The sequence below is a fragment of the Atractosteus spatula genome, chromosome 3 (genome assembly GCF_055471065.1).
Source record: "Atractosteus spatula isolate fAtrSpa1 chromosome 3, fAtrSpa1.hap1, whole genome shotgun sequence".
NCBI classification, from domain to species: Eukaryota; Metazoa; Chordata; class Actinopteri; order Semionotiformes; family Lepisosteidae; genus Atractosteus; species Atractosteus spatula.
The window spans coordinates 67,892,305-67,919,376 of NC_142708.1; the positions used below are offsets into that span (position 1 = coordinate 67,892,305).

Here is a 27,072-nt window from a genome sequence, read left to right on the forward strand (position 1 = left end):
CATGGTAGCAGGAGGTTTATTCCATAGGAACCAAATCTCTGGAGTCGTGATACTCCTGCTCAGCATTCAGGGAATGTGCTTGATAAGGTCGGCTCAGAGGATGTAGGGGAGAATCGGCCGTGAGTCAGGAACCTGGAAACTCAAGCCATAACTATATTTAGGTCTGAGACTGGGGTAGGAGTCTTTACACAAAGGGTGGTGGGTGTCTGGAACTTACTACCCAGCCACGTTTTTTTCGAAGGTGGATCCCTGGGAGTGGATTTGATGTTGGGATCAATAAGCTCAAAACCTTCAGTGGCTCCAGCACGAAGAAACAGTGCAAACGAAGCCAATTAACTCACTACTGGGTTCAAGACCGCCATTAGGAGTTCAGCATGAGAAGTGAAGGACCCTGTGGCTCAGCAGGACCAGGAGTGAGCTCGTCTCCCAAGCGAGGACGGGCTGTTCGTAGCCTCCCGTTTCCTTCTGCTAGTCTTCCCATTCCCAGGGGGAATTGCTAGGAGGGAGCCGAGCTGCTATCGCTGCCCTTGGGGAGGGGTGGGGAGGAGGCGGGGGGGGGGGCGGTGGCGCTTTGAAGTGTTGCTGCTCCAAAAGCACAGCGCTCGAGACGGAGAGGGAGATGGGCGGGCTGGATCGAAGCCGGAGACCAAGGGGAAAATCCATAACAAAGCCGTTTGTTCTTGGGAGGAAAAACTCTGTATGGTTTTCTCAAAGGCAGAGTCTTTGACGTCCTGAACTCTCTGCGGTAACCGAGCGGGGGAGAGGGCTGGAGGTCACCCCCTCCTCTCCAGACTGCTCTCCTTCTGTTCCTCCTCTTCTCTCCCCTGGCCCCATTCTCACACTTCTCCCACCGTTTCTGCAGAGGAGAGAGGGATAGAGAGAGAGGAGGAGAGAGGGATAGAGAGAGAGAGGGGACAGAGGGGGAGAGAGAGAGAGGAGGAGAGAGGGATGGAGAGAGGGAGAGGAGGAGATAGGAGGAGAGAGGGATAGAAGGAGACGGGGGAATGAGGGAGAGGAGGAGAGAGGGAGAGAAGGAGACAGGGGGAACGAGGGACAGAGGGAGCAGCAGGGTGGAGAGACAGGCGAGGAGTGCCTGCTGCAGGGGTTGTCCAATTGCAGCTCTGCTGGTCACTCAGTGTGAATAAGACAATGTGACAGGTCGACAGGGCTATGTAGGTCAGGAACCATTACACTGAACTGCCTGGGTGTGTGAGTGTCATCCCAGAACTGTCCGTGTGTGTGGATCAGTGATCAGTACGTGTCAGTGTCCACCGTGTGTGTGTTCAGGGTCCAGTGTGTGTACCTGTGTGTGATTCAGTGTGCAGCATGCGTGTGTCTGTTTACTGTGTGTGTATCAGTGTGCAGTCTGTGTGTCGGCAGGTTCAGGTGTGTGTGTATCAGTGTGTGTTTCGGCAGGTTCAGGTGTGTGTATCGTGTACAGTGTGTGTCGACAGGTTCAGGTGTGTGTATCAGTGTGCAGTGTGTGTGTCGACAGGTTCAGGTGTGTGTACCGTGTACAGTGTGTGTCGACAAGTTCAGGTGTGTGTATCGGTGTGCAGTGTGTGTGTCGACAGGTTCAGGTGTGTGTATCGGTGTGCAGTGTGTGTGTCGACAGGTTCAGGTGTGTGTGTCGGTGTGCAGTGTGTGTGTCGACAGGTTCAGGTGTGTGTGTCGGTGTGCAGTGTGTGTGTCGGCAGGTTCAGGTGTGTGTGTCGGTGTGCAGTGTGTGTGTCGGCAGGTTCAGGTGTGTGTGTCGGTGTGCAGTGTGTGTGTCGGCAGGTTCAGGTGTGTGTGTCGGTGTGCAGTGTGTGTGTCGGCAGGTTCAGGTGTGTGTGTCGGTGTGCAGTGTGTGTGTCGGTAGGTTCAGGTGTGTGTGTCAGTGTGCAGTGTGTGTGTCACTGTGTGCAGTGTGTGTGTCGGCAGGTTCAGGTGTGTGTCACTGTGCAGTGTGTGTGTCGGCAGGTTCAGGTGTGTGTGTTTACCAAGGGCCTGTGAGTCCCTTCATCTCCTTCTGCCTCGACACCGAGGACGTGAAAATCCCAGGATTCCCCTGTGTGGTCCTGCAGCCCGGGCCTGGGCTCTGAGCAGCAGTGCTCTCACACTGGCAGCTCATGGGCAATGTATAATAATCCCCCAGTGTCGGCTCTGCGTCGGCTCTGCGTCTTCCCGGTCGGATTATCCAGCATTACTGGCCTGGGCGAGTCGATTCGCTCACAAATTCAGAATATCCCTTCCTCCATGAAGTCTTTTTGTTTTGACCTCTGGGGCGATGTTGGGGCTCGGTCGGATAGTTTTGGCTGTGTGAGAATTTGGGGTATCCAGCCTGTGATTCTGACGGAGAGACCCAGGCCTGTAAGTCTTACTTGAGCCCCCCTGAATCTCCTGTTTCTGAAGAGTGAGAGCTCATGTAAATCGCAGATCAATTCCACAATCAGTTTGTTCAATCAGAGGAACACTAGTCCTTAAGGGTGGCAGAATAGCGAGATTCCTGTTTCAAGTGATCTCTAAATTATTTAACTTAACACATCTTCTCCTTAATTGATCGCCATTAAAGAGTTTCACGTCTGGGTGATTTAAATGGGTGATTTAATGATGATCCCTAAACCCTTATGGATTGGGGTGCTCCAGGATGGGAATTTAGAGACTGTGGCATGACTGGATTCTGAGTAACTGAGGCTTATACAAAAATGCGTGATTTAGCGAGTGTCCATGTATTCTATCTGTGTCAAGTCAACTGTACAGATGAAATAATAATCATGGCGCTGTAATTCCTCTTTCTGAGTTCGTCACTGCGATTCATTACTAAAGCTGGAGAGTGGTGGGGGTAGGGGGTGAAAGGTCAAAGGTCGTGAAGCTCTTGTGTGGCCCTAGCCAGGACTGCAGACACACCCCTGGAAGCCCACACACAACACAGCGAGCCCCCAGTACATACAGATAAGTGGGATTTCTCCAGCGCGAAGACTGATTAACACATTCGAGGGGGAATTACGGCTTTAATCGTGACGCCAGCTGCAGCGCTTTTCTGAAAGAGGCATTTGGGCACGCTTGTGTGTAGACGCAGTGCTGGAGGTGTTAAGAGAGGAAACAATGACCGCGCACTGCTGGGATTGTTGGATTCCAGAATTCCCCCTCGGGGATCTGCATGGAATCCGGCCTGTGTTTACTCCAGCCTGCTGGATCGGGTGGTGGAGTCGGCTGCTCTGCTGTTTGCTGTGTCCCAGGTGCCTGAATCAGTGGATAAGCATCTAAAACGAAACTGCAGGAAATCAGCAGATCACTTCTCCACTTCTGCAGCCGTTCCCCCTCTGTGGTCTGGCTCACTGCTGCAGCTCCTGTCCTGTGTGGGGCGGGGCTGGGACCGAACAGGGGGCGGGGCTGGGGGTGGGGCCTGTAGTCACACTCCGCCCACACACCCACCTGTTAGAGATGCCCACTCACTCTGGGGCTGGCCCAGGGCACCCTGGTCAGCTCAGGGGGACCCCAGTTTCAGAGGGCAACTGACAAACCTCCAGGGGAGCCAGCCTGGGCTCCCCCCCTTTGGCACCACTCTGACGCTCTTGAACCGTGGGGTCCCTGTTGGAAAGGGATCCCTGTTGTAGCACAGCCCCCCCCCCCCAGAACTCTGCCGTTCCCCTAAACCAGCTCCATGCCTGTGCTTTCTGCAGCGCTCACGGTCCGGAGTATCGAGGCGTGGGGAGAGATGGGGGGTGACGCAGGGTGCCGAGAGTGCGGGGGGGGGGGCGGGACGTGTCGTGCATGTGTCAGGTTCAATTATCCAAGCACCACAAGGCGCGACGGCGTAACATGAATTATTGATGTCACATGTTTGTGATCTCGGCTCGCTGCCTGGAACAGGTAGTTCTGGTTGTAGCTCTCTCAGGCCTCTGGTGCGAGGAGAGGGGATTGCGGAGTGCGTGCTCAGCCATGGGAGCCCCTGTCTTCCTGTACATGGATAGTGTCTGAGGGCACCGCGCCGCTTCAGTGCTGAACGGAGAGGACCGGGAGAGGATCTGATCCGTGTGTTTGAATCCTCAAGGGCATCGACACTGTCGGCCCAGCGGGCTTCTTCAGAACCCAGTGATCCGAATCCTCCGGGGCATCGACACTGTCGGCCCAGCGGGCTTCTTCAGAACCCAGTGATCCGAATCCTCCGGGGCATCGACACTGTCGGCCCAGCGGGCTTCTTCAGAACCCAGTGATCCGAATCCTCCGGGGCATCGACACTGTCGGCCCAGCGGGCTTCTTCAGAACCCAATGATCCGAATCCTCCGGGGCATCGACACTGTCGGCCCAGCGGGCTTCTTCAGAACCCAGTGATCAGAATCCTCCGGGGCATCGACACTGTCGGCCCAGCGGGCTTCTTCAGAACCAAGTGATCCGAATCCTCTGGGGCATCGACACTGTCGGCCCAGCGGGCTCCATTAGAACCAGGTGATCTGAGGGTGCAGGTGGAAATGCTACAGGGAAGTGCTTTTAAACCCGAGGTCAGAAGGCGCTTCTTCGCACAAAGGATTGTGGGAATTCACGCTGTCCTTGTCCCAGAGCCCTTGAATCTGTTTCCAGTGTAGGTCGACCATTAAATAGGAGCCACTCTTGGCTGGGGATGGGATGAACTTGGGGAATTTTAGCCGTTCCTGGTGAGTGAGCGCTGGGAAAGTTGGCCGTTTTTCAGTTTTTAACGGAAACTCTTCATTTCTGATTCAATTCACAAAGTGCTGTGTGAATTGTATCCATTCCTATTTCCTAATCCCGTGAATCTGAGCCGGTTCTAATTACCATACCCTTTGAATCTGAGCCGCTTCTCATGACTCACTCTGTGGATTTCGGCCAGTTTGAATGATTAAACCCTGTGAACCTCGGGCATTTCTGACTCTCCACCGTCCTCATAATCTTACCTTCCAAAGTTGGATTGTTTCTAATTATTGGTGTCATGTTTTAGCCAAGGTAAAGAGTCAGCCCTGCGAAGCTCTCGAACCCTGTGATAAGAACATCACAGAGGTTACGGATGAGAGGAGGCCTTCTGGCCCATTTAGCTCGTTTGGTAGTCAGTAGTTAATTAATTGAGCCCAGGATGTCATCGACCTCTTGCAATGACTTGCTTGAAATAAACCAGGGTATTCACCATAGCATGTTCCATGCTCCCACCACCCTTTGTGCAAAGACGTCTCCTGCTCTCAGTTTTAAATACACTTCCATGTGGTTTCCGCTTGTGTCCTCCTGCTCGTGTTGAACTGTTGATTCTGGGTTGACTTTGTCTGTGTCTTTGAGTATCCTGAATGTATCAGGTCCCTTCGGAGTCTTCTCTGTTCAAGTCTAAGACTGTTCAGTTCCTCCAGCCTGGCAGTGTAGGACTTCTCCTTAATCCCCGGAATGATATGTGCGTTCCAGTCGGCAGCGTGGGGAAAATAAAGCAGGGTGCTCTTCTCCAAACCCATGTCCCTAAGTCCTGGAATCCTTCAGGAGATCTGCTTGAGATCTGCTGGTTGCTGGGCCAAGTCTCGAGCTGACGTAAGACACCCCTGAAATAAACGCGTTCTGGGAGTCTGGAAGGGAGCTGTGGATGAGTTCGGATCTCCATCTCTCTCTCTCTCTCTCTCTCTCTCTCTCTCTCTCTCTCTCTCTCTCTCTCTCTCTCTCTCTCTCTCTCTCTCTCTCTCTCTCTCTGTGGTGGCTGCCCAGCCCCCTCCCCCTCCCTCCTTCACAAAGAACAACAGTTAAACACCCACAATTAGGCTGCTAATTATTTCAATTAAGAATCCGGAGGCTCAGGTAAGCGGAACGAGGGCTGGATCGCCTGGTCTGCCAGCCTCGCTCCCGGGAGAGCTGGCAGCTAAAGACCCCGGAACCTGGGAGCAAATTGCAGCAAATGAACCTTAATTGCTTCCATAGTAACTCCCATCGACTGCGCTGAGCTGGGCTCTCGTGAGAGCGTGCGCGCAAGCTCACAGCAAGCTTGGTCGCTGGCCACAGTGTCTGGGTACCTCTAATCATTGCTTTAGCTCCTGAGGAAAATTCTGCTGCTGCTACAAAAATGTGTTAGTTACCCTGGTCTGGGACACTGGCTGTGATCTCTGGGCTATAGGGGCTCATCCTAGACTGGGACACTGGCTGCAATCTCTGGGCTGTAGGGGCTCATCCTGGACTGGGACCCTGACTGGGATCTCGGGGCTATAGGGGCCCATCCTGGACTGGGACCCTGACTGGGATCTCTGGACTGTAGGGGCTCATCCTGGACTGGGACCCTGACTGGGATCTCTGGGCTGTAGGGGCTCATCCTGGACTGGGACCCTGACTGGGATCTCGGGGCTATAGGGGCCCATCCTGGACTGGGACCCTGAATGGGATCTCTGGGCTGTACGGGCTCATCCTGGACTGGGACCCTAATTGTGATCTTTAGATACCATTCCAGTTGTCAGTTTTTGTCACTGAAGATCTTAAATTGGCCAAAACTGGAATATGGAAATTAGAACTGCCATTTCCTGAAGTTTAAAAGCCCTAAACCCAATAAGAGCGTCCCTTCTGCGCTGCACTGGTTTCTCTGGTCTTTCTTGTATTGTTATATTTCCAGTATGTAAAACATTGCCGTGTGTGCACGCCTCATGACTTCCAGCAGGGATCACTAAGGCCTTAGGCAGAGGACGACATTTTCTTCCATTTTTTTTTTGCATTTTAAACTGAAGTCAGGAGGGTGTGGGGGTGTGGAGCAAGCTGCCGGGCCCCTGGCTCCTTTCCCTGGACGGCTGCATGAGGTAATCGGATCGGTTATCTCCTCACCTCCAACCGGGCCAGCTGGCCTGTCCGTCCTCTGGCCTGTGACCTGCCGGTGTGAGAGTCTGTGCCAGCGCAGGATTCGGAGGGCTGATACTTCCCTCCCGCATGTCCTCCTTCATCACTCCTCCCTCTCTCTTTCTCACCCCCCCTCATCTTTCACCTCCCTCCTCTCTCTCTCACGCACCCCCCCTCCCTGTGCCGGGAGCGATCTACAGGCACAGATGTCAAGACACATTATTCCGGATCCCTGCACTCCCGGGTTTTTCTTTGCTAAACGAGTTGTTCCATTTTTCCGACGCAGCCAAGCGGGCCAGGGGTGATGCGAGGATGTTGTGTCTTAAAAAGGACTGGAGCCCCTGGTCTTTACACTGGGAGGATCGTGTCACTCAGTGGGTATTGAGTGTGTTGCAGCAGAGTCCCAGCAGGGGGCGTGCGGGAGGCAGGTTGGTCCCTGAAGCCCAGAGATTGCTGGTTCCAGTCTGGGTTCATGTCAGTAACCCACAGTGGTCAGGATTCCCTCGGCAGTGGTGCACAGTGGCCCGCCAGGGCTGGCCGGCTAGGAACCTTGCTGCTCAACAGCGCCGCCCCAGTGGCTGGGCTTGAGATTGCACCTCCCACTGGCGGCTGAGCTCTTTAGTGGAGACTACAGGGGCTCACAAGCATGTGTTTGTGCTGGAAGAGTCCTCACTGCCGTGTCTGTAGCCTTCTACCCACGAGCTGGCCATTGCGATCTCAGCTAAGCTCTTGCCAAGCAGGACTGCTTTTCAGTAAAACGTAGAAGAGGGTTTGTTGGCAGATCAGTGCGTTAACACACAGAATTGGCTATAAAAACCTTGTTTCAGATACCGGCAGGTGGGTGGGGATACTGATATCTATATACACCTTCAAGTCTCCTTGCATACATGCATATGTGGTAGGTGCAAGACAGATTTGTATCGTATTAAAACACATGGACGTGATGATGGCACATGTGAGAGATTTTAGGTGGCATTCTGATTACCTGGCAAGATCATGCAGTTTCTAAAGTGCCCAGCAAGCACAGTGCTCAGTGTTCTTTGTCCTATAATTGAGTCAAGCAGTGAATAACTCCCATTGATCGATCTCATGCGCTAAATGCTGATAGCCAATCACGTCTTATTTAAGATATGACGGACTAGCTAGCCATTGTCCCAGAAATAGTGCTTTGGCTTTCACACACACACACACACACACACACACACACACACAGAAGATGTTGGAAGTGTTATTAAAAGTACCAGCTTCCGGAGAGTCTGTGACCAGCATCTCTCCTGCTGAGCAGCAAAGGACGAGAGGGAAGGGGGATGAGTATTTTTAGCGAGGGGAAGGAGGAGGGGAGGAGAGACAGGATTGGGAAGAGAGGCATGTCGTTGTTGCATGCTGTTAGATCCAGGGAGAACATGTTTCCCCTGTCGGAGTCAGCGCAGGGAATACAGCTTGGCAATGTTTGACAAGACAGAGCAGCTTGTCTCCGTGTCTGAGTGCGCAGATTGTGCAGCTCCGAGTTGTTCCTACACTGAGCTCAACACTGGGACTCAGGGTGACTGCTGTTGCTTTCGTTATCATCAACCTGACTGCACTCCACACACCTGACTGTGACTGCACTCCACACACTGACTGTACTGTACTCCACACACCTGACTGTGACTGCACTCCACACACCTGACTGTGACTGCACTCCACACGCCTGACTGTGACTGCACTCCACACACTGACTGCACTGCACTCCACACACCTGACTGTGACTGCACTCCACACACCTGACTGTGACTGCACTCCACACACCTGACTGCACTGCACTCCACACACCTGACTGTGACTGCACTCCACACACCTGACTGTGACTGCACTCCACACACCTGACTGCACTGCACTCCACACACCTGACTGTGACTGCACTCCACACACCTGACTGCACTGCACTCCACACACCTGACCTTATTTACTGTATATAAATAAACCAAATTAAAAACTGAAATTGTGAAAGAAACACAAGTGGAGGAGAAAAGGGAAAGCTGTAATTGAATACTGAAATAGCAATAATACAGCCTGCGTGAGAGAGACCCCTCCAGCAGTTTCATCTCTTCACGCTGCACTTGTGTTGCGTGTCAGAAAGAGGTCAAGGGGGTTAATTTCCGTCACACGGCTCGTAATTACTCCCCAGGGACCCCGCTGCGGTGCTGGAACGTGGGGGAGCGTCGCGGCTCGTTAGCTCGGGTAGCGACGTCTCTCGTCACTCACGGCCCATGTCACCTGTCAGCGCCTCCTGGCGAATCGGGTCGCGCCGCCCGCGCAGGGCGGTGATGTCATCGGCAGATCGGGCTGCTGGGGTGGTTTTCAAAGCTTCACGCTTCGGAGCGGAAGATAAAGGTTCTTTCTTCTTGCATTTGTGAAACTACACTGAGCATCAGCACTTATCACTTAACAAACACTGTGCCGAATTCACAGGCAACCGAATTCACGGGGTTGTCGTGTCGAACACAGACGGCAGGATACAAGTGCCCCGTTTGTGCCGAAACAACACGAACCATAAGACTGCGATGGATTTTTCCTTTTCCTGAAATTCCCTTCTCCGATCCCAGCTGCTCCGGCTCTGCCTCGCCTCGTTCCCTCTCCTCCTTCCTCCTGTCTCTGTCCCCCTGCCAGGGCTCCGTCTCCGGCTCTCCAGCCATCGTTCCGCTTTTCCCTGTGGTAGCTCTGACCCAGTTTCCCAGTTTTTCTCTTTTTTTTCCCCAGACTTCTGTCCTTAAAATGTCCTAGAACTGCCCCCACCCCTCTCCCCCGCGGGACCCGGCTGCTTCTATTCCCAGACACGCGTCTTGTTTCGCTCCGGGCTCGACAGGACCGCTCGGAGAATTCGGATCGGTGTTAGTGCTTGTCGCCCCACCAGAAAAATGCACTGAGTTTGGAGGGTCAGATGGAAAATGGTGGAATAATGTATTTGCTGTTGCCTTTTTGTGGCATATTGCATTTCCAAAGTACTGGGATCTGCTGTGAGGGGCTCAGGTGGTGGCCAGCTCTAAACGAGGGCGATTTAGGCTGAGAGGTGGACTAATTGGTGGGTTTCACTGGGGGATCATCTTCGCCCTGGCCTGAGGATCTGACGCCATGTTTTAGCCTCACAGGCTGGACAGCTCCTCGGCCGCAGCGGTGATCCGGCGCTGAAACCGGGGTCTTATTTCGAATCGTGCTTCGTTGCTCCCAGTGCACTGCTGGACGGAAGTGTTTTCTCAGCACGAGTCAGAGCTCTGACCTTCTGGCGTCAAGCAGGGGCCCATCTTCGGGCTCTTGCTAGTTCTCCAGGAGTTGTCCCGGGACCAGTTTTCCAGGGCAAGGGAACAGCAAGGAGAGATGAAAATGAGAGTGCATTTCCGAGAGAAGAGAGAGGCAGGAGCAGTCATGAGTAATGGAAAAGGGAGGGGTTCACTGTTCAAGAACTTTTTGCTGGTCTACATGGAGATGGAGAGAGAGTTGGGAACGGAGTGTTTTACTGGTGGAGATGGAGAGAGAGTTGGGAATGGAGTGTTTTACTGGTGGAGATGGAGAGAGAGTTGGGAACGGAGTGTTTTACTGGTGGAGATGGAGAGAGAGTTGGGAACGGAGTGTTTTACTGGTGGAGATGGAGAGAGAGAGAGTTGGGAACGGAGTGTTTTACTGGTGGAGATGGAGAGAGAGAGAGAGTTGGGAACGGAGTGTTTTACTGGTGGAGATGGAGAGAGAGAGAGAGTTGGGAACGGAGTGTTTTACTGGTGGAGATGGAGAGAGAGAGAGAGTTGGGAACGGAGTGTTTTACTGGTGGAGATGGAGAGAGAGAGAGTTGGGAACGGAGTGTTTTACTGGTGGAGATGGAGAGAGAGAGAGTTGGGAACGGAGTGTTTTACTGGTGGAGATGGAGAGAGAGTTGGGAACGGAGTGTTTTACTGGTGGAGATGGAGAGAGAGAGAGTTGGGAACGGAGTGTTTTACTGGTGGAGATGGAGAGAGAGAGAGTTGGGAACGGAGTGTTTTACTGGTGGAGATGGAGAGAGAGTTGGGAACGGAGTGTTTTACTGGTGGAGATGGAGAGAGAGAGTTGGGAACGGAGTATTTTACTGGTGGAGATGGAGAGAGAGAGAGTTGGGAACGGAGTGTTTTACTGGTGGAGATGGAGAGAGAGAGAGTTGGGAATGGAGTGTTTTACTGGTGGAGATGGAGGGAGAGAGAGAGAGTTGAGAACGGAGTGTTTTACTGGTGGAGATGGAGAGAGAGAGTTGGGAACGGAGTATTTTACTGGTGGAGATGGAGAGGGAGAGAGAGAGAGTTGGGAACGGAGTGTTTTACTGGTGGAGATGGAGAGAGAGTTGGGAACGGAGTGTTTTACTGGTGGAGATGGAGAGAGAGAGTTGGGAACGGAGTATTTTACTGGTGGAGATGGAGAGAGAGAGAGTTGGGAACGGAGTGTTTTACTGGTGGAGATGGAGAGAGAGAGAGTTGGGAACGGAGTGTTTTACTGGTGGAGATGGAGAGAGAGGAAGAGAGAGAGTTAGGAATAGGGTGTTTTACTGGTGGAGATGGAGAGAGAGTTGGAGATGGAGAGAGGTGGAGGGAGAGTTGAGAGAATTTTATGTGTTGAAAGAAATGAATAAAAAGAGACAGATGAAAGCTCAGAGACACAAATGAACAAATTGAAAGAATAAACAACTCTGACAGGGTCTTTGCCTTTCCCTCCGTTTTCTGTGGAAGAAATAGAATTGCAATAGCTGCCCTCCTCTCATTTTCCATCAGGCATGTCAGCAGACACCCCAACCTGCCAAGGCACAGAGCATGGGTGCCTGCAGGGGTCCTGTCAACAAGGCTCCAACTGTGCCAACACAGCCCTGATGTGATGGGAGCTGTTACTCACAACTCGCTGCCCCACATGAGGGCTGGGGAGAGTCAGGGAGACAGGAAAGACTCCAGAGTGGGACAGGAGGCAGTGCAGGATGGTGAGAACACTACACTAAATAGCCAGTTAAATGGTAAACAGGTCAGTCAGATTGTTAGTGTCATTATCACTGTGTCAGCATTATCAGTGTGTCTGTCAGCATATCGGAGAGCCCGTGTATCACTGTGTCTGTGCTGCTATATCAGCGTGTCTGTGCTGCTATATCAGCGTGTCTGTGCTACTATATCAGCGTGTCTGTACTGGTGTATCATGTGTCTGTGCTGCTGTATCAGTGTGTCTGTATGTCACATGTCAGTGTGTCTGTGCTAGTGTATCGTGTGTCTGTGCTAGTGTATCAGTGTGTCTGTGCTGCTGTATCAGTGTGTCTGTGTGTCACATATCAGTGTGTCTACTGGTGTATCGTGTGTCTGTGCTAGTGTATCAGTGTGTTGTCACTGGAGTGTCAATCTTGCCATGAGTTTCAGAGTGCAGTATCAGCCTCACTGCAGCAGCGTTAGTGTCATTATCAGTGTGTCTGTGTCTTTGTGTGAGTCTCAGAGCAGTAGTGTCAGTGTGTTAGTGCCACCAGGTGCCCATGCCAGGGTCGGTGTGTCACTGTCAGCACTGGTGTGCAAAGGCAGCAGGCCCTGTTTTCTATCCAGCACAGAGCTGCTGCCTGACAGAGATTTCTGGGTGGATCGTTAATCCTGGGAGTTTTCCGGCAGAAGCCGTAATTAACTTTTTGGCAAACACGGCAGTCAGCCAGTCCCAGGGCACAGCAGAGCGTTTTTTTTTTTCCAGATTTGGCTTCAGATAGGGTTCCCTCTAATCTCCTCAGGCCGCGGCGCAGTTGCTGTCTGCAGCATGACTACAGTGTGTTCACAATCTGGAGCTCAATCCCAGCATGCACGCTGGGTGGGCCAGCAGTGGAGGCGCAGGCCTCGTTAGATCAGGAGGTGGGTTCCTTGAGCTCTCTGCCTGTCTCCCTGCACCCCACATGGTCCTGAGCAAGGTACTGGACTTTCCCGAGCGTTGAATTTTCAAATTAGACGTCTAGACAGAGGGGTTGTCAGAGACTTGTTAGCAGCAGATGGTGGTATGGACAGACACAGGCCTGCATTTTTGGCCCAAAGTAAAATGACTGTTTTAAATCAGTCTATGAAAAATCATTTATGTGGTGTTGTAGTTTATATAGAATATTATGCCCAATACTAATGATGTGCATTCAGAATAGTTTGCACATAGCACATGTTGTGCATACAGAATCTTTTGTGCACTGCTAATCTTGTACAACAGTTTTTGCACAATGTAGTAAAGCAAATTGCTGATGTAGTCTGTACAGAGCCTTTTGCATATTGCTGACATGTTCTGTACAGAGCCTTTTGCACAGTGCTGATGTAGTCTGTACAGAGCCTTTTGCACAGTGCTGACATGTTCTGTACAGAGCCTTTTGCACAGTGCTGATGTTGTCTGTCCAGAGCCTTTTGCACAGTGCTGATGTAGTCTGTACAGAGCCTTTTGCACATTGCTGACATGTTCTGTAGAGGCTTTTGCGCAGTGCTGATGTTGTCTGTCCAGAGCCTTTTGCACAGTGCTGACATGTTCTGTACAGAGCCTTTTGCACAGTGCTGATGTCGTCTGTACAGAGCCTTTTGCACAGTGCTGATGTCGTCTGTACAGAATCCTGTGCAGTACCTTAACATAGTAGCACTCGTCTGGACAAATCTGACTACTGTATATCCAGATCTTGTGGGTTCTCCTTTGGAATACTTAGGAACAGGCATCTGTGCCCTTCATGTTTGTAAAGTAAGGAGGAGGTCTGAGCGAGACTACCATTTCTAGAGGGGGGATCATTGTACAACATCCAATGTTCTGTTCTGGAAGGCTGTCTGCTGGCACCAGGGAGAGGAGGGTAGATCATTCCTGGAGGCCAGGGGAAGTTGAGAGGGGGTGTTTGAAGGACTGCAGGAAGGCAGGAAGGAGAAACTGAGCAGACAGATTCACGGGTGGGTGAACAGAGTGCACTGGCGCCAGCAATGAAAGGAAGGACTGAAAAGAAAAGCGAAAGTGACCTATTTCTCGCGGGTTTTATTAGTTTTGTGGCTGATCTAATAGTAAGTTCAAAACCAAGCAACCAAGCAACCAACCTCTGGCACATTTGGCACACACACAGACACCGAGACAATTGTACACACGTGCACACGATCACACTTTTAGTAAAATCGAAAACTCAGGTGGCACTAAAGCCCCACTCCTCACTGTGGCCCACAAGCCACCCTCTCCCAGCATGCCCTGCGCTTGTCATTCCGGATCTGCAGCAGAGTGAGACAGGCCAGAGAACCGCCTCTGTTGGCTATGTAGGTCAGCTAAGCAGGTTGCACACAACTGGGTCAGCTCTTCAGCAGGCGCCGCAGCGAGGGGTCCAGCGTGAGGGAGGGACAGGGGCTTCGTCTGCTCTTCCGAGCTTCCCATCGGGATTGACACTGGGGGCAAAGAGGAAAAGTAACAGATCTCATCTAAAGTCCACATCAGAAAGGGGAGGCCAGACTCTTGAGAGTCTGCGAAAGGAAAAAAAAGAGAGGCAATCAGAGCTGGATTTTCTGTGCTCGTAGTGGGGGGGGGGGTGAGTTGAGATGTCTCCCAGGTGACCCAGCAACCCCTGAGACTTCCTGGTCGCCCCTGTGCTCATAGTGACATCAGCAAGGGACGCCTCTCTCCTCCAATCAGAGCTGACTCTCCCGTGCCTCCCTGCGGAAATGAAGTCACCCTCTGGCTTGACGTTCTGTACCTCTCCGTTCATGGATAGAATCGAATCTCCTCTCAGTCTCCTCCATCCTGGCTGTGCACGGCAATCCCCCGAGATCAGGAATCGTTCCAGCTACTCTTTTCGAGCTCTTTTGTGGGACATCTGGAACATCTGTTTGGTGGTCTGGTGACCACAACTGTGCTGGTCAGTGAGTGTGTCAGTGTGCTGGTCAGTCTGTGTGCTGTGAGTGAGTGTGTCAGTGTTCGTCAGTAAGTACGTCAGTGAGTGTGTCAGTCAGAGTGTACGTCAGTGTGCTGGTCAGTCAGAGTGTACGTCAGTGTGCTGGTCAGTCTGTGTGTACGTCAGTATACTGGTCAGTGAGTACGTCAGTGAGTATGTCAGTGTTGGTCAGTAAGTACCTCAGTGAGTGTACGTCAGTATACTGGTTAGTCAGTGTTGGTCAGTGAGATGATAAGTGAGTATTATGGTCAGTGAGTGTGTCAGTCTGTGTGCTGGTCAGTCTGCGTGAACGTCAGTGTGCTAGTCAGTCTGTGTGTACGTCCATATACTGGTCAGTGAGTACATCAATGAGTGTGTCAGTCAGAGTGTACGTCAGTGTGCTGGTCAGTGAGTATGTCAGTGAGTGTGTCAGTCAGAGTGTACGTCAGTATACTGGTCAGTGAGTGTGTCAGTCAGAGTGTACGTCAGTATACTGGTCAGTGAGTGTGTCAGTCAGAGTGTACGTCAGTATACTGGTCAGTGAGTGTCAGTCAGTGAGTGTGTCAGTGAGTGTGTCAGTGAGTGTGTCAGTCAGAGTGTACGTCAGTATACTGGTCAGTGAGTGTGTCAGTCAGTGAGTACGTCAGTGAGTACGTCAGTCAGTGTGTATGTCAGTGTACTGGTCAGTCTGACGTTCTTGCCACTCTGACAGCAGCCCCCCTGCGCAGGGGGAGGGGAGAGCCAGGTGGGACTTCCCGCTCCGCATGGGGGGACGCGGACTTTCCCTCCCTGCCCCCCCTCCACTGCCGATGCCGGGCAGTGGTCCCGATGAGACAGACTGGGCGGGCTACTCTTTCTGGGTGTAAAAGGTGCCTGACGCAATGCTTGTCTCGCCCAGCTGTTGCAACAGATGTTTACCTTGGTGTCTCTCAGCTCTTCCCATCAGCCCGCTTTCTCTTTGTATGTGGGATGCAGTGTTTATTTGGCAAATTGTCACAGCACAACTGAAAACTGTGTGATAGTCAGCACATCAGTCAGTCAGGGTGACAGTCGACACATCAGTCAGTCAGGGTGACAGTCAGTCGGCACATCAGTCAGTCAGGGTGACAGTCAGTCGGCACATCAGTCAGTCTGTGTGATAGTCAGCACATCAGTCAGTCAGGGTGACAGTCGGCACATCAGTCAGTCAGGGTGATAGTGTGTTGCACATCTGGTGATATTCAGCACATCAGTCATTCAGGGTGACAGTCAACACAGTCGTGTGATAGTGAGCACACCAGTTGGTCACTGTGAAAGTCAGCACATCAGTCAGTCAGGGTGACAGTCGGCACATCAGTCAGTCAGGGTGATAGTGTGTTGCAAATCTGGTGATATTCAGCACATCAGTCAGTCTGTGTGATAGTCAGTCAGCACATCAGTCATTCAGGGTGACAGTCAACACAGTCGTGTGATAGTGAGCACACCAGTTGGTCACTGTGAAAGTCAGCACATCAGTCAGTCAGGGTGACAGTCGGCACATCAGTCAGTCAGGGTGATAGTGTGTTGCACATCTGGTGATATTCAGCACATCAGTCATTCAGGGTGACAGTCAACACAGTCGTGTGATAGTGAGCACACCAGTTGGTCACTGTGAAAGTCAGCACATCAGTCAGTCAGGGTGACAGTCGGCACATCAGTCAGTCAGGGTGATAGTGTGTTGCACATCTGGTGATATTCAGCACATCAGTCAGTCTGTGTGATAGTCAGTCAGAACATCAGTCATTCAGGGTGACAGTCAACACAATCGTGTGATAGTGAGCACACCAGTTGGTCACTGTGAAAGTCAACACATCAGTCAGTCAGGGTGATAGTCAGTCAGCACAGCAGTCAGTCTGTGTGACAGTCAGTGAAGCTGTGAGTGAGTTAATATGTCAGTCACTGTGTCACAGTGACAGTCAGTGCATCAGTCAGTCAGTGAAGCTGTGCATGGCTTAATATGTCAGTCAGACAGAACATCATTTGTAAGTGTATCGGCCAGTCAATCAGTATGTCTATCAGTTAATGAAGCTGTGTGTGCATTAGTTAGTATTAGTGTGTCTGTGAGCACATCAGTCTGTCAGCACAGCAGTGAGTCAGTGCGTCTGTCAGCACAGCGGTCAGTCAGTGCGTCTGTCAGCACAGCGGTCAGTCAGTGCGTCTGTCAGCACAGCGGTCAGTCAGTGTGTCTGTCAGCACAGCGGTCAGTCAGTGCGTCAAGAGTGTCAGCACAGCGGTCAGTCAGTGCGTCAAGAGTGTCAGCACAGCCGTCAGTCAGTGTGTCTGTCAGCACAGCGGTCAGTCAGAGTGTCAGCACTGCGGTCAGTCAGTGTGTCAGAGTGCCAGTCCAGCGGTCAGTCAGTGCGTCAGAGTGCCAGCACAGCGGTCAGTCAGTGCGTCAGAGTGTCAGCACAGCGGTCAGTCAGTGTGTCTGTCAGCACAGCGGTCAGTCAGTGCATCAGAGTGTCAGCGCAGCGGTCAGTCAGTGCATCAGAGTGTCAGCGCAGCGGTCAGTCAGTGCGTCAGAGTGTCAGCACACCGGTCAGTCAGTGCTTCAGAGTGTCAGCACAGCGGTCAGTCAGTGTGCCTGTCAGCACAGCGGTCAGTCAGTGCGTCAGAGTGTCAGCCCAGCGGTCAGTCAGTGCGTCAGAGTGTCAGCGCAGCGGTCAGTCAGTGTGTCTGTCAGCACAGCGGTCAGTCAGTGCGTCAGAGTGTCAGCGCAGCGGTCAGTCAGTGCGTCAGAGTGTCAGCGCAGCGGTCAGTCAGTGTGTCTGTCAGCACAGCGGTCAGTCAGTGCGTCAGAGTGTCAGCGCAGCGGTCAGTCAGTGCGTCAGATTGCAGCACAGCGGTCAGTCAGTGCGTCAGAGTGTCAGCCCAGCGGTCAGTCAGTGCGTCAGAGTGTCAGCACAGCCGTCAGTCAGTGTGCCTGTCAGCACAGCGGTCAGTCAGTGCGTCAGAGTGTCAGCCCAGCGGTCAGTCAGTGCGTCAGAGTGTCAGCGCAGCGGTCAGTCAGTGTGTCTGTCAGCGCAGCGGTCAGTCAGTGCGTCAGAGTGTCAGCGCAGCGGTCAGTCAGTGCGTCAGATTGCAGCGCAGCGGTCAGTCAGTGCGTCAGAGTGTCAGCGCAGCGGTCAGTCAGTGCGTCAGATTGCAGCGCAGCGGTCAGTCAGTGCGTCAGAGTGTCAGCGCAGCGGTCAGTCAGTGCGTCAGAGTGTCAGCACAGCGGTCAGTCAGTGCGTCAGAGTGTCAGCGCGGCGGTGGGCTTTTCATCTGTTCTTGCTCTTGCTCCCTTTCTGTGCTGCCCTCTGTCACTCTCTGAAAATAATTGTGTGTCCTTTCATGACAGAACCTACAGCTTTTTTTCTAAGTTTCCATTTATGTCCTCACTTGTTCTACAAAATTCCCTATCACTGTGCATCATTGTCTCAGTTACTCCTGCGCCCAGCCTCCCCCTTTATCACGGGAGAGTATTCCAGCAGGGCGCTTGGGCTTCGGCTCTGTGCGTTAGGTTAATTGTGCCCCCCGCTCGCTTCCTCCCTCTCTCTTTCATTCCTCACCAGCCCCCCCCCCCAGCCCTCGGTGTGGCCCACCGCAGCGGGCAGACTCCATCACGCTACTGCCATCAGCTCCCATTGTCTCCCGACTCAATCACCTCGGTAACAGCTTGTCAGGACCAATCACATTGCTCGCATCTTGTCGGGAGTCACCCAGCATTCCTTCAGAGCGTCTCTGCTCCGGCAAGGAACAATAATAATAAAAAAAAAACACGGGGCGAAAAAATTAAGACAGAAAGAAATATTAGAGGTAATCACAACAGTCACATTCATTTGTTTCTGCTACTTTAAGCTGCAAATGCCCCTGCCTGCAGCCGCCAGTTTCTAAGTATATCATTGTCTCACTGCCTTAACTCTGCACACCTCCTGTCTCTCACGTTCGCTCTGACTCCTGAGCTCCTCGTTTCCATCCTCCACTCTTTCCACTCTGTTCTTCTCTCTCCCCCTCCTCTTCCCCTCTCCTCCCTCCCTCCCTCCCTCTCTCCTCCTTTCTCTCCCTTCACGACGATGGATGCTCATAGATCCAGAGACGCTGCCGCTCAGAACAACGAACACTGGTTTAGTTGCCCCAGTGGCCTGTTGATCGAGGGAATACTGGGCTCCGGCTTCAACACCCTGGCTGGGTGGTTTGTTCCAGACCCCCACCACTCCCAGTGTAAAGAAGCATCTCCCTGACTGGCTCTCTGTATTGGCTTTAGCTTTACAGCAGAATAGTATAGCCATCCTCAGTTTGGTGTCACACGTATTTCATTCCCTTGTGCACTTCCTCCCTAGACTCTCTGGAAACTGTTAGAGGTCAGAGGTCAAACTCCTTCCCACTGCCTCAGGGTGTTACAGTCCCTCATGTTTGTGATGGAAAAGCACAACCGAGAATGCAATAATAACCCCAGCCTGTCTTAAACTTGTCTCTCCTCCAGCATCTGCAAAAAAAAATATTTCATGTTCTCAGTAAATAACGTAAAGTGCACATAAAAACAGCCTACTTGTAGTGTCAGCCCTACCTGTAGGGGACAGTGCAGTCCTTTTTTTATTAACCCATCGGCTAGAAGCCACAGGTACAGCCTCTCCATCAGTGAGACAACAGCAGCAGTGTCTCGAACCCGTGACTCCCTGGTACGGGGTCTAGGGCACTGTTGGCCCAGGCTGCTGTATGGTTATTACAGCTGACAACAAGAAAGCCATAATTGCATATGCTTCAGCACACAGGTGAGTGTAGTTTGGGTTTTCTGTTGGAATAGATTTAGAGGATAACAAGGGAGAAAGGGAGTGAGGGAGAGGAGCAGGGAAAGAGATGGGAGAGAGTGGAGGAGTGAGGGAGAGGAGCAGGGAGGAATGAGAGAGAGGAGCAGGGAAGAGATGGGAGAGAGTGGAGGAGTGAGGGAGAGGAGCAGGGAAAGAGATGGGAGAGAGTGGAGGAGTGAGGGAGAGGAGCAGGAAAGAGATGGGAGAGAGTGGAGGAGGGGGGGAGGCGAATAGGGAAGAGATGGGAGGCAGAGATGGGAGACGGAGTGAGGGAGAGGAGAGAAAGGCGAGAGAGGAGCGTGTTTGAAAAGGCACAGGAGGCAGCGAGGAGGAAGAGTGCTGCATGCTCCTCTTCCTCAGCGTGTGGAGCAGGATGAGCCAGGCCCCGTCTCTCCCTAGGAAACACACACACACGCGCGCACTGCCTCGCGCAGGAAACTGGGTCGTCCGGAAGAGGCAGGAGGGGGAGAGGTGTGACAGACACGTCTGTGGCTGGGAGTTTTATTTTTGCGAGGCGCTGTGTTATTTTGGGTGGTGGCGCAGTCGTCGGGGGGGGGGGGGGTGTAGGTGTTTGAGAAACGACTCCGTCGCCCGGAGCAGGAGGGAGAAACCTTCCCTGGAGATTTCTCACTCGCACACACAGGAAGAGCAGAGGGGTTTGCTGCCGTGTCTGCGTGCACAGTGGATCTCTCGGGAAGACACAGAGCACTACAGACATGAGCAACAGGAACAGCGCGTGTGTTGTGGGACAGTAGGTCTGGAGCAGTGTGAGAAATGTGCCCTGTGTTCGGGATCAGACAAGGCCTGGGGGGGCTGGGATTTGGGGGCTCTGGCTCCCCTCCTTGTGGCCCCTGGTGCCCTGGCCCCTGCTGCAGGCTCGCACCCAGGGCTCCTCCCTCCGCTGGCGGGTCTGTTTGTTTGTCCTTCCCTGCGATTTGTGTCACCTTGAAAACAGCATAAAAACACACTGTGTAAATGTCAGCAGATGCTAATTACTGGAAAATCTCTCTGTAAATCGCCTGAATGCCTCCTTTGAATGTGTTTATCACGTATAGAATTCTCTTCTCCTATCTCCTGTCCCTTCATCTCCTCTCTCCTCTCACCCCTCTCCTCTCCCCTCTCACCCCATCTCCTCCCCTCATGTCTGTTTCTCCTCCCCTCTCCTCTCTCCTATTCCCCCATCTCTTCTCTCACCCCTCTCCTCTCCCTTTGTCTTCTCTCCCTTCATTTCCTCTCTCCTCTCCCCCCTCTCCTCTCTCCTCTCCCTTCATCTCCACTCTCCTCTCCCCCCTCCTATTTCCTCTCTCCTTTCACCTCTCTCCTCTCCTCGTCTCCTCTCTCCTCTTCTCCTCGTCCCCCCTCCTCTCACTCATCTCCTCATCTCCTCATCTCCTCATCTCCTCATCCCCTCTCCCCTCTCCCCTCTCCCCTCTCCCCTCTCCCCTCTGTCCTCGTCTCCTCTCTCCTGCTCCAGCAGTGCTGCTCTGTCTCAGCTCTGTGTCTCAGGCTGAGGCTGAATGTCTGACTGTTTCCGCTTGTGTTTCTTGCAGCCACCTCGAACGGGACACGGCAGGGCCTGGAGAACATGAAGGGGGGCTCCTGCTTGACCCGGGGCATGAAGGTGGTCCTCAAAGTGGGACAAAGTGAGTGGAAAGAGTGACCCTCCGGGGTCTGTTTCTCTGTGTGCTTGTGTACCTGTGTCTCTGAGTGTGTCTTGCGTCTCTCTCTCCGTATATCTGTGTGTCTTACATGTATCTGTGTGTCTTGTCCGTTTCTCTGTGTGTCTTTCTGTGTGTCTTGTGCGTCTCTCTTAGTGTGTTTCAGTGTGTCTTGTGCATCTCTCTGTGTGTGTTTCGGTGTGTCTTGTGCGTCTCTCTGTGTGTGTTTCGGTGTGTCTTTAGTTCTCTCTGTGTGTGTTTCTGTGGTGTCTTGTCTGTCAGTATGTGTCTGTGGCCAGCAGTAACGCAACACTTTGTGTTCAGCAGTGAAACAGCGAGATGCAGTTAGTTTGGTGTGCTGGGTTTGAGAAATGGCTCTAATATTCCAGATCTCTTTTGTTTACCCTCTCCAATCTCTCTGACCCTGCTCTCAGTCTTTCACTCTCTCTCTTGATCTCTTCCTCTCCTTCTCTCATCCCCTTGCCCTCTCTCTCTCTCATCCCCTCACCCAATTTTCAATTCAAGGTGCTTTATTAGCATGACCAATGGGTACAATCAATGTTGCTGAAGCAAATACCCCCTCTCTCTCTCATCCCCTCACACCCTTACCCTCTCATCCCCTCACCCTCTCTCTCTAACACCCTCTCTCTCATCCCCTCACACCCTTACCCTCTCATCCCCTCACCCTCTCTAACACCCTCTCTCTCTCATCCCCTCACACCCTTACCCTCTCATCCCCTCACCCTGTCTCTCATGCTCTCACCCTCTCTCTCTCATCCCCTCACACCCTCACCTCTCTCATCCCCTCACCCTCTCTCTCATTCCTTCATCCTCTCTCTTATCCCCTCACCCTCTCTTTGTCTCATCCCCTCACTCTCTCTCTCACCCTCTCATCCCCTCACCCTCTCTCTAACACCCTCTCTCAATTCAATTCAATTCAATTCAAGGTGCTTTATTAGCATGACCGATGGGTACAATCAGTGTTGCCAAAGCAAATGAAAGTAATGATATTTACATGAAACAAAACAAAAATAGAAGTAAAATAAAATCTACAGACATATTACAGACATTTACAACAAAGACATATTATAAAATATTGACATATACTGTAGGCGGCTGGAGCATTATTGGGAGACAGATTCACCGTTCCTCAGGCTGTGACAGGAGGATACATACTGGGCTGCCAGTTCAACTGAGTTCCCTCCTCCCTCTCCCAGTAGGATTGGGACCTGTTGTGATTCTGGCAGGTGTGGGAACTCTGGGATTAGATTTCTGAATTTCGGGAAGAATGTTTCTCTAATCCCAGAGTATCTGTCACAGTGCAGTAGGAAGTGCACCTCTGTCTCTATTTCTCCCCGCTGGCAGTGGGAGCACAGCCTGTCCTCTCTGGGCAGCCAGGTCTGCCTGTGTCGCCCAGTTTCTATGGCCAGGTTGTGGTCACTGAGCCTGTACTTCGTCAGGGTCTGTTTCTGTTTGTTATTTTTTATTTTGGTCAAATATTCAGCTAGTGTGTATTGTCTGTTTAAGGTTCTGTAACATTCCAGTTCATGTTGTGTTTGTGTGTGTGTGTCCCAGTGTGTGAGATATTGCTGTTTGATCTGTGCTGTGATGTGGTTGAGTCTGGGTTGTGGTGCTCTAGCAGTGCTGTCCTGAGGCTGGTTAGTGTCGGTGTGGCTCAGGTCGGTGAGCCTCAGGACCAGCTGGCTCAGGGGGCTCTGTTTTGGGCTCAGCTCTTGGCTCAGCAGGGCTTTGTGGTGGTAGGAATTTTGGTCACTGTTTTTTAGGTGTAGCCAATACTTTAATATTCTTTCCTGTATGTTTATCAATAGTGGGTACTGGCCTAATTCGGCCCTGCACCCGTTGTTAGGAGTTTTCCTCTCTCATCCCCTCACACCCTCACCCTCTCATCCCCTCACCCTCTCTCTAATACCCTCTCTCTCTCATCCCCTCACTCTGTCTCTCATCCTCTCACCCTCTCTCTCTGTCTCATCCCCTCACTCTCTCTCTTACCCTCTCATCCCCTCACCCTGTCTCTCATTCCCTCACTCTGTCTCTCATCCTCTCACCCTCTCTCATCCCCTCACACCCTCACTTCTCTCTCTCATTCCCTCACCCTCTCTCTCATTCCTTCATCCTCTCTCTTATCCCCTCACCCTCTCTCTCTGTCTCATCCCCTCACTCTCTCTCTCACCCTCTCATTCCCTCAGCCTCTATTATTCCTTCACTCTCTCCCCCTCTCTGTCTCCCAGCTCATCAGTTACCCAGTTCCTTATTAAGATTCACACTCGCTGTTACAGGGAAAGAGGAGAACACTCCCTGCGCGAATAAACAGATAAATTATCTCCTCCCTAACGACCCAGAAAACAGAGATGAAAGACAGAAGGAACAGGAGAATAGACGAGCAGGACGGCTGTGTCTATAAACCTGTCCCCCAGTTCTCCTTGCTAGTGTACCTGTCTCTGAACACCCAGCCTGCAGTTCCGTGCAGTTCTGCCAGACCCAGATGGCGGGGGCTTTGGAGATCCCAGCAGGTGGAGGGAGGGGGGAAGGGAGAGCTCCACAGTCTACAGGTGACGGGTTCGAGCCAGGGTCTAGGGGTTTGGGAAATCAGTGACGTGCGAGACTCACGCTCCTCCATCGCCAAACAGAACGAGCGCTTCCACAGGTTTACAGAAAAATAAATTCAGAATTATTTACCCTACTCTCCCTCTGTGTCTCCCTCCCAGATCCCCACAGCTCTGGGTCCAAGCCCTCTAAAACTGGTTTGGACCAGAACCCTGGCCGTCCCAACTGGGCCAACGGGCAGGACAACCCCCCAGGTATGGCCCGTTGCATCATGCATCATTGGACACAAGTACTCATCAGCCGTTCTTTGCCCCTGCTTGTCCTTGTATCTGCTGGACTGTGTTCCAGCTAAGCTCTCACTTAAGCAAATTAATCATTTCGAATTTTTGGATATTGTACATTTGAAATTGAAAAGTACAGCTCTGACACACAGTTACACAGCGCAGTGCTCAGTACAGCTCTGACACACATTTACACAGAGCAGTGCTCAGTACAGCTCTGACACACACAGTTACACAGAGCAGTGCTCAGTACAGCTCTGACACACACAGTTACACAGAGCAGTGCTCAGTACAGCTCTGACACACACAGTTACACAGAGCAGTGCTCAGTACAGCTCTGACACACACAGTTACACAGAGCAGTGCTCAGTACAGCTCTGACACACAGTTACACAGAGCAGTGCTCAGTACAGCTCTGACACACACATTTACACAGAGCAGTGCTCAGTACAGCTCTGACACACAGTTACACAGAGCAGTGCTCAGTACAGCTCTGACACACAGTTACACAGAGCAGTGCTCAGTACAGCTCTGACACACAGTTACACAGAGCAGTGCTCAGTACAGCTCTGACACACAGTTATACAGAGCAGTGCTCGGTACAGCTCTGACACACACATTTACACAGAGCAGTGCTCAGTACAGCTGTGACACACAGTTACACAGAGCAGTGCTCGGTACAGCTCTGACACACAGTTACACAGAGCAGTGCTCAGTACAGCTCTGACACACACAGTTACACAGCGCAGTGTTCAGTACAGCTCTGACACACACACAGCGCAGTGCTCAATACAGCTCTGACACACAGTTACACAGAGCAGTGCTCAGTACAGCTCTGACACACACAGTTACACAGTGCAGTGCTCAGTACAGCTCTGACACACACAGTTACACAGTGCAGTGCTCAGTACAGCTCTGACACACACAGTTACACAGTGCAGTGCTCAGTACAGCTCTGACACACACAGTTACACAGTGCAGTGCTCAGTACAGCTCTGACACACAGTTACACAGTGCAGTGCTCAGTACAGCTCTGACACACACAGTTACACACCGCAGTGCTCAGTACAGCTCTGACACACACAGTTGCACAGAGCGGTGCTCGGAACAGCTCTGACACAAACAGTTACACAGAGCAGTGCTCAGTACAGCTCTGCCACAAACAGTTAAACAGCGCAGTGCTCAGCTCCAACCCTGCAGGACACAGTAAAACTAAAAGTAATAACAATAAGAAAAGTAAATGCATAATACTTAATAACAGTTAATTGCAGCTTTAAAAAGAGGCAGAGCTCTAAAGTGTATTAAAGTAAGACAAAGTTTGCTAGCAGACACTAATGGTCAGGCATACCGAGTCGTAATGCAGTTTTAATGCTCGACAGGAGAGCCGCACCAGGCCCGCCCCCAGTCTTCCTCAGTTTGAATCTGTCCTCGGAGTGCAGTCATGCTGAGCTGAACGGTGCACTGTACGCTGTGATGGGCTTTCTCTTTCTTAGATAAGCAGCAAGGGGAGCGAGAGAGAGGGGGAATGAGAGAGAGGGGGATTGCATTGTGAGACAGGAGAGAGAGAGGGAGGAAGAGAGGGATTGCATTGTGAGACAGGAGAGAGAGGGGGAAAGAGAGGGATTGCATTTTGAGACAGGAGAGAGAGAGGGGGATTGCATTGTGAGACAGGAGAGAGAGAGGGGGAAAGAGAGAGAGGGGGATTGCATTGTGAGACAGGAGTGAGAGAGGGGGAAAGAGAGAGAGGGGGATTGCATTGTGAGACAGGAGAGAGGGGGAAAGAGAGAGAGGGGGATTTCATTGTGAGACATGAGAGAGAGGGGGAGAGAGATTGCATTGTGAGACAGGAGAGACAGGGGGAAAGAGAGAGGGATTGCATTGTGAGACAGAAGAGAGAGAGGGGGAAAGAGAGAGAGGGGGATTGCATTGTGACAGGAGAGAGACGGGGGAAAGAGAGAGGGATTGCATTGTGAGACAGGAGAGAGACGGGGGAAAGAGAGAGAGAGGGATTGCATTGTGAGACAGGAGACAGAGGGAGAAACAGGAGAGAGGGATTGTGTTGGGAGACATGAGAGTGAGGAAGAATGAGAAAGGAAGGAGAGAGGGATTGCACTGACAGGAGAGGGGGGAATGAGAGAGGGAGAAAGGGATTGTGTTGTGAGAGGAGAGAGAGGGAATGAGACAGGAGAAAAAGGGGGAATGAGAGAGGGAGAAATGGAGGACAGGGGGACTATGTTGTGAAAGAGTTCTCTCTCTCCATCTTCTCCCACTCTCTTCCCTCTTCCTCCACCACTCTCCCTCTCTCCTGCACTCCGCTGAGACAGACCTGTGAGTGTGAGTAACACCATCCACCAGCCAGTGAGGAAGAGAAGGAGAGAGAGGGAACGAGAAGGTGCTTTAAGCTGCCGTTTAAATGACTTATTATCTTCATTTGTTTTTTCTTATTCCTGCTTTTTTCTTCTGTTCCCTCCTCCTGGTCCTGGGAGAGGTTGTTCTGATTGTAGGTTTTGTTTGGCGTCTTTCTTTATTCTTTATTTAGCCATTTTTCATGTCTTTGACCACTCTAATGGCTGCCTGGGCCTGTTGCCAAGGCGATATCCCAGGCATCTCAAACGTAGGCTGGTGTAGCTCCAGCCCCCACCCCCCCAATCCCCTCTGGCCAATTTATTAGGACCTATCTGTCTCTCCTCTCCCCTCATAATCAACAGTGCCGAAACAGGATGAGACACTGTCCCGTTCTTGCTGGGAAAGTATTGTATTTAAGGAAACAACCCCCTCCAGAGAAATTAAATGACTGTAATAGGAACCACCCAATTCCTGGGGGAAAGTAATAAGCCAAGGTGTCCCATACTCACCCTAGGGAGCAGTGGAAATATCCTGTGTCATTTAATTGGTACCTGTCTACCAGGCAGTAGCTCAGAATCAGCTGTTAGCAGATCTTCCAGCGCAACAGTTCTGTAAGAACTCTGTCCCCAATGGACCCACTGTAGGAGGAAAAGAGACGCTCGGGAAAACTTCCTTCATCCATTATCAGCAAGCCCCTTATTCCTGGTGAAAGTCCAGTCCAGGCTGGCAGACAGGGAGTGCCAGGCAGGACGAAACCC

The 27,072-nt window shown here is 51.9% G+C and overlaps 1 protein-coding gene across 1 annotated transcript in view; it reads left to right on the plus strand.

Moving 5' to 3' along the window:
- Positions 1-27,072, plus strand: part of efnb3b (ephrin-B3b) — a 58,931-nt gene that overhangs the window by 25,822 nt on the left and 6,037 nt on the right. The window contains exons 3-4 of the mRNA XM_088910097.1: positions 21,015-21,107; positions 23,849-23,941. Of these exons, the coding sequence (XP_088766223.1) occupies positions 21,015-21,107; positions 23,849-23,941 (186 nt within the window). The remainder of the gene's footprint in view (positions 1-21,014; positions 21,108-23,848; positions 23,942-27,072) is intronic.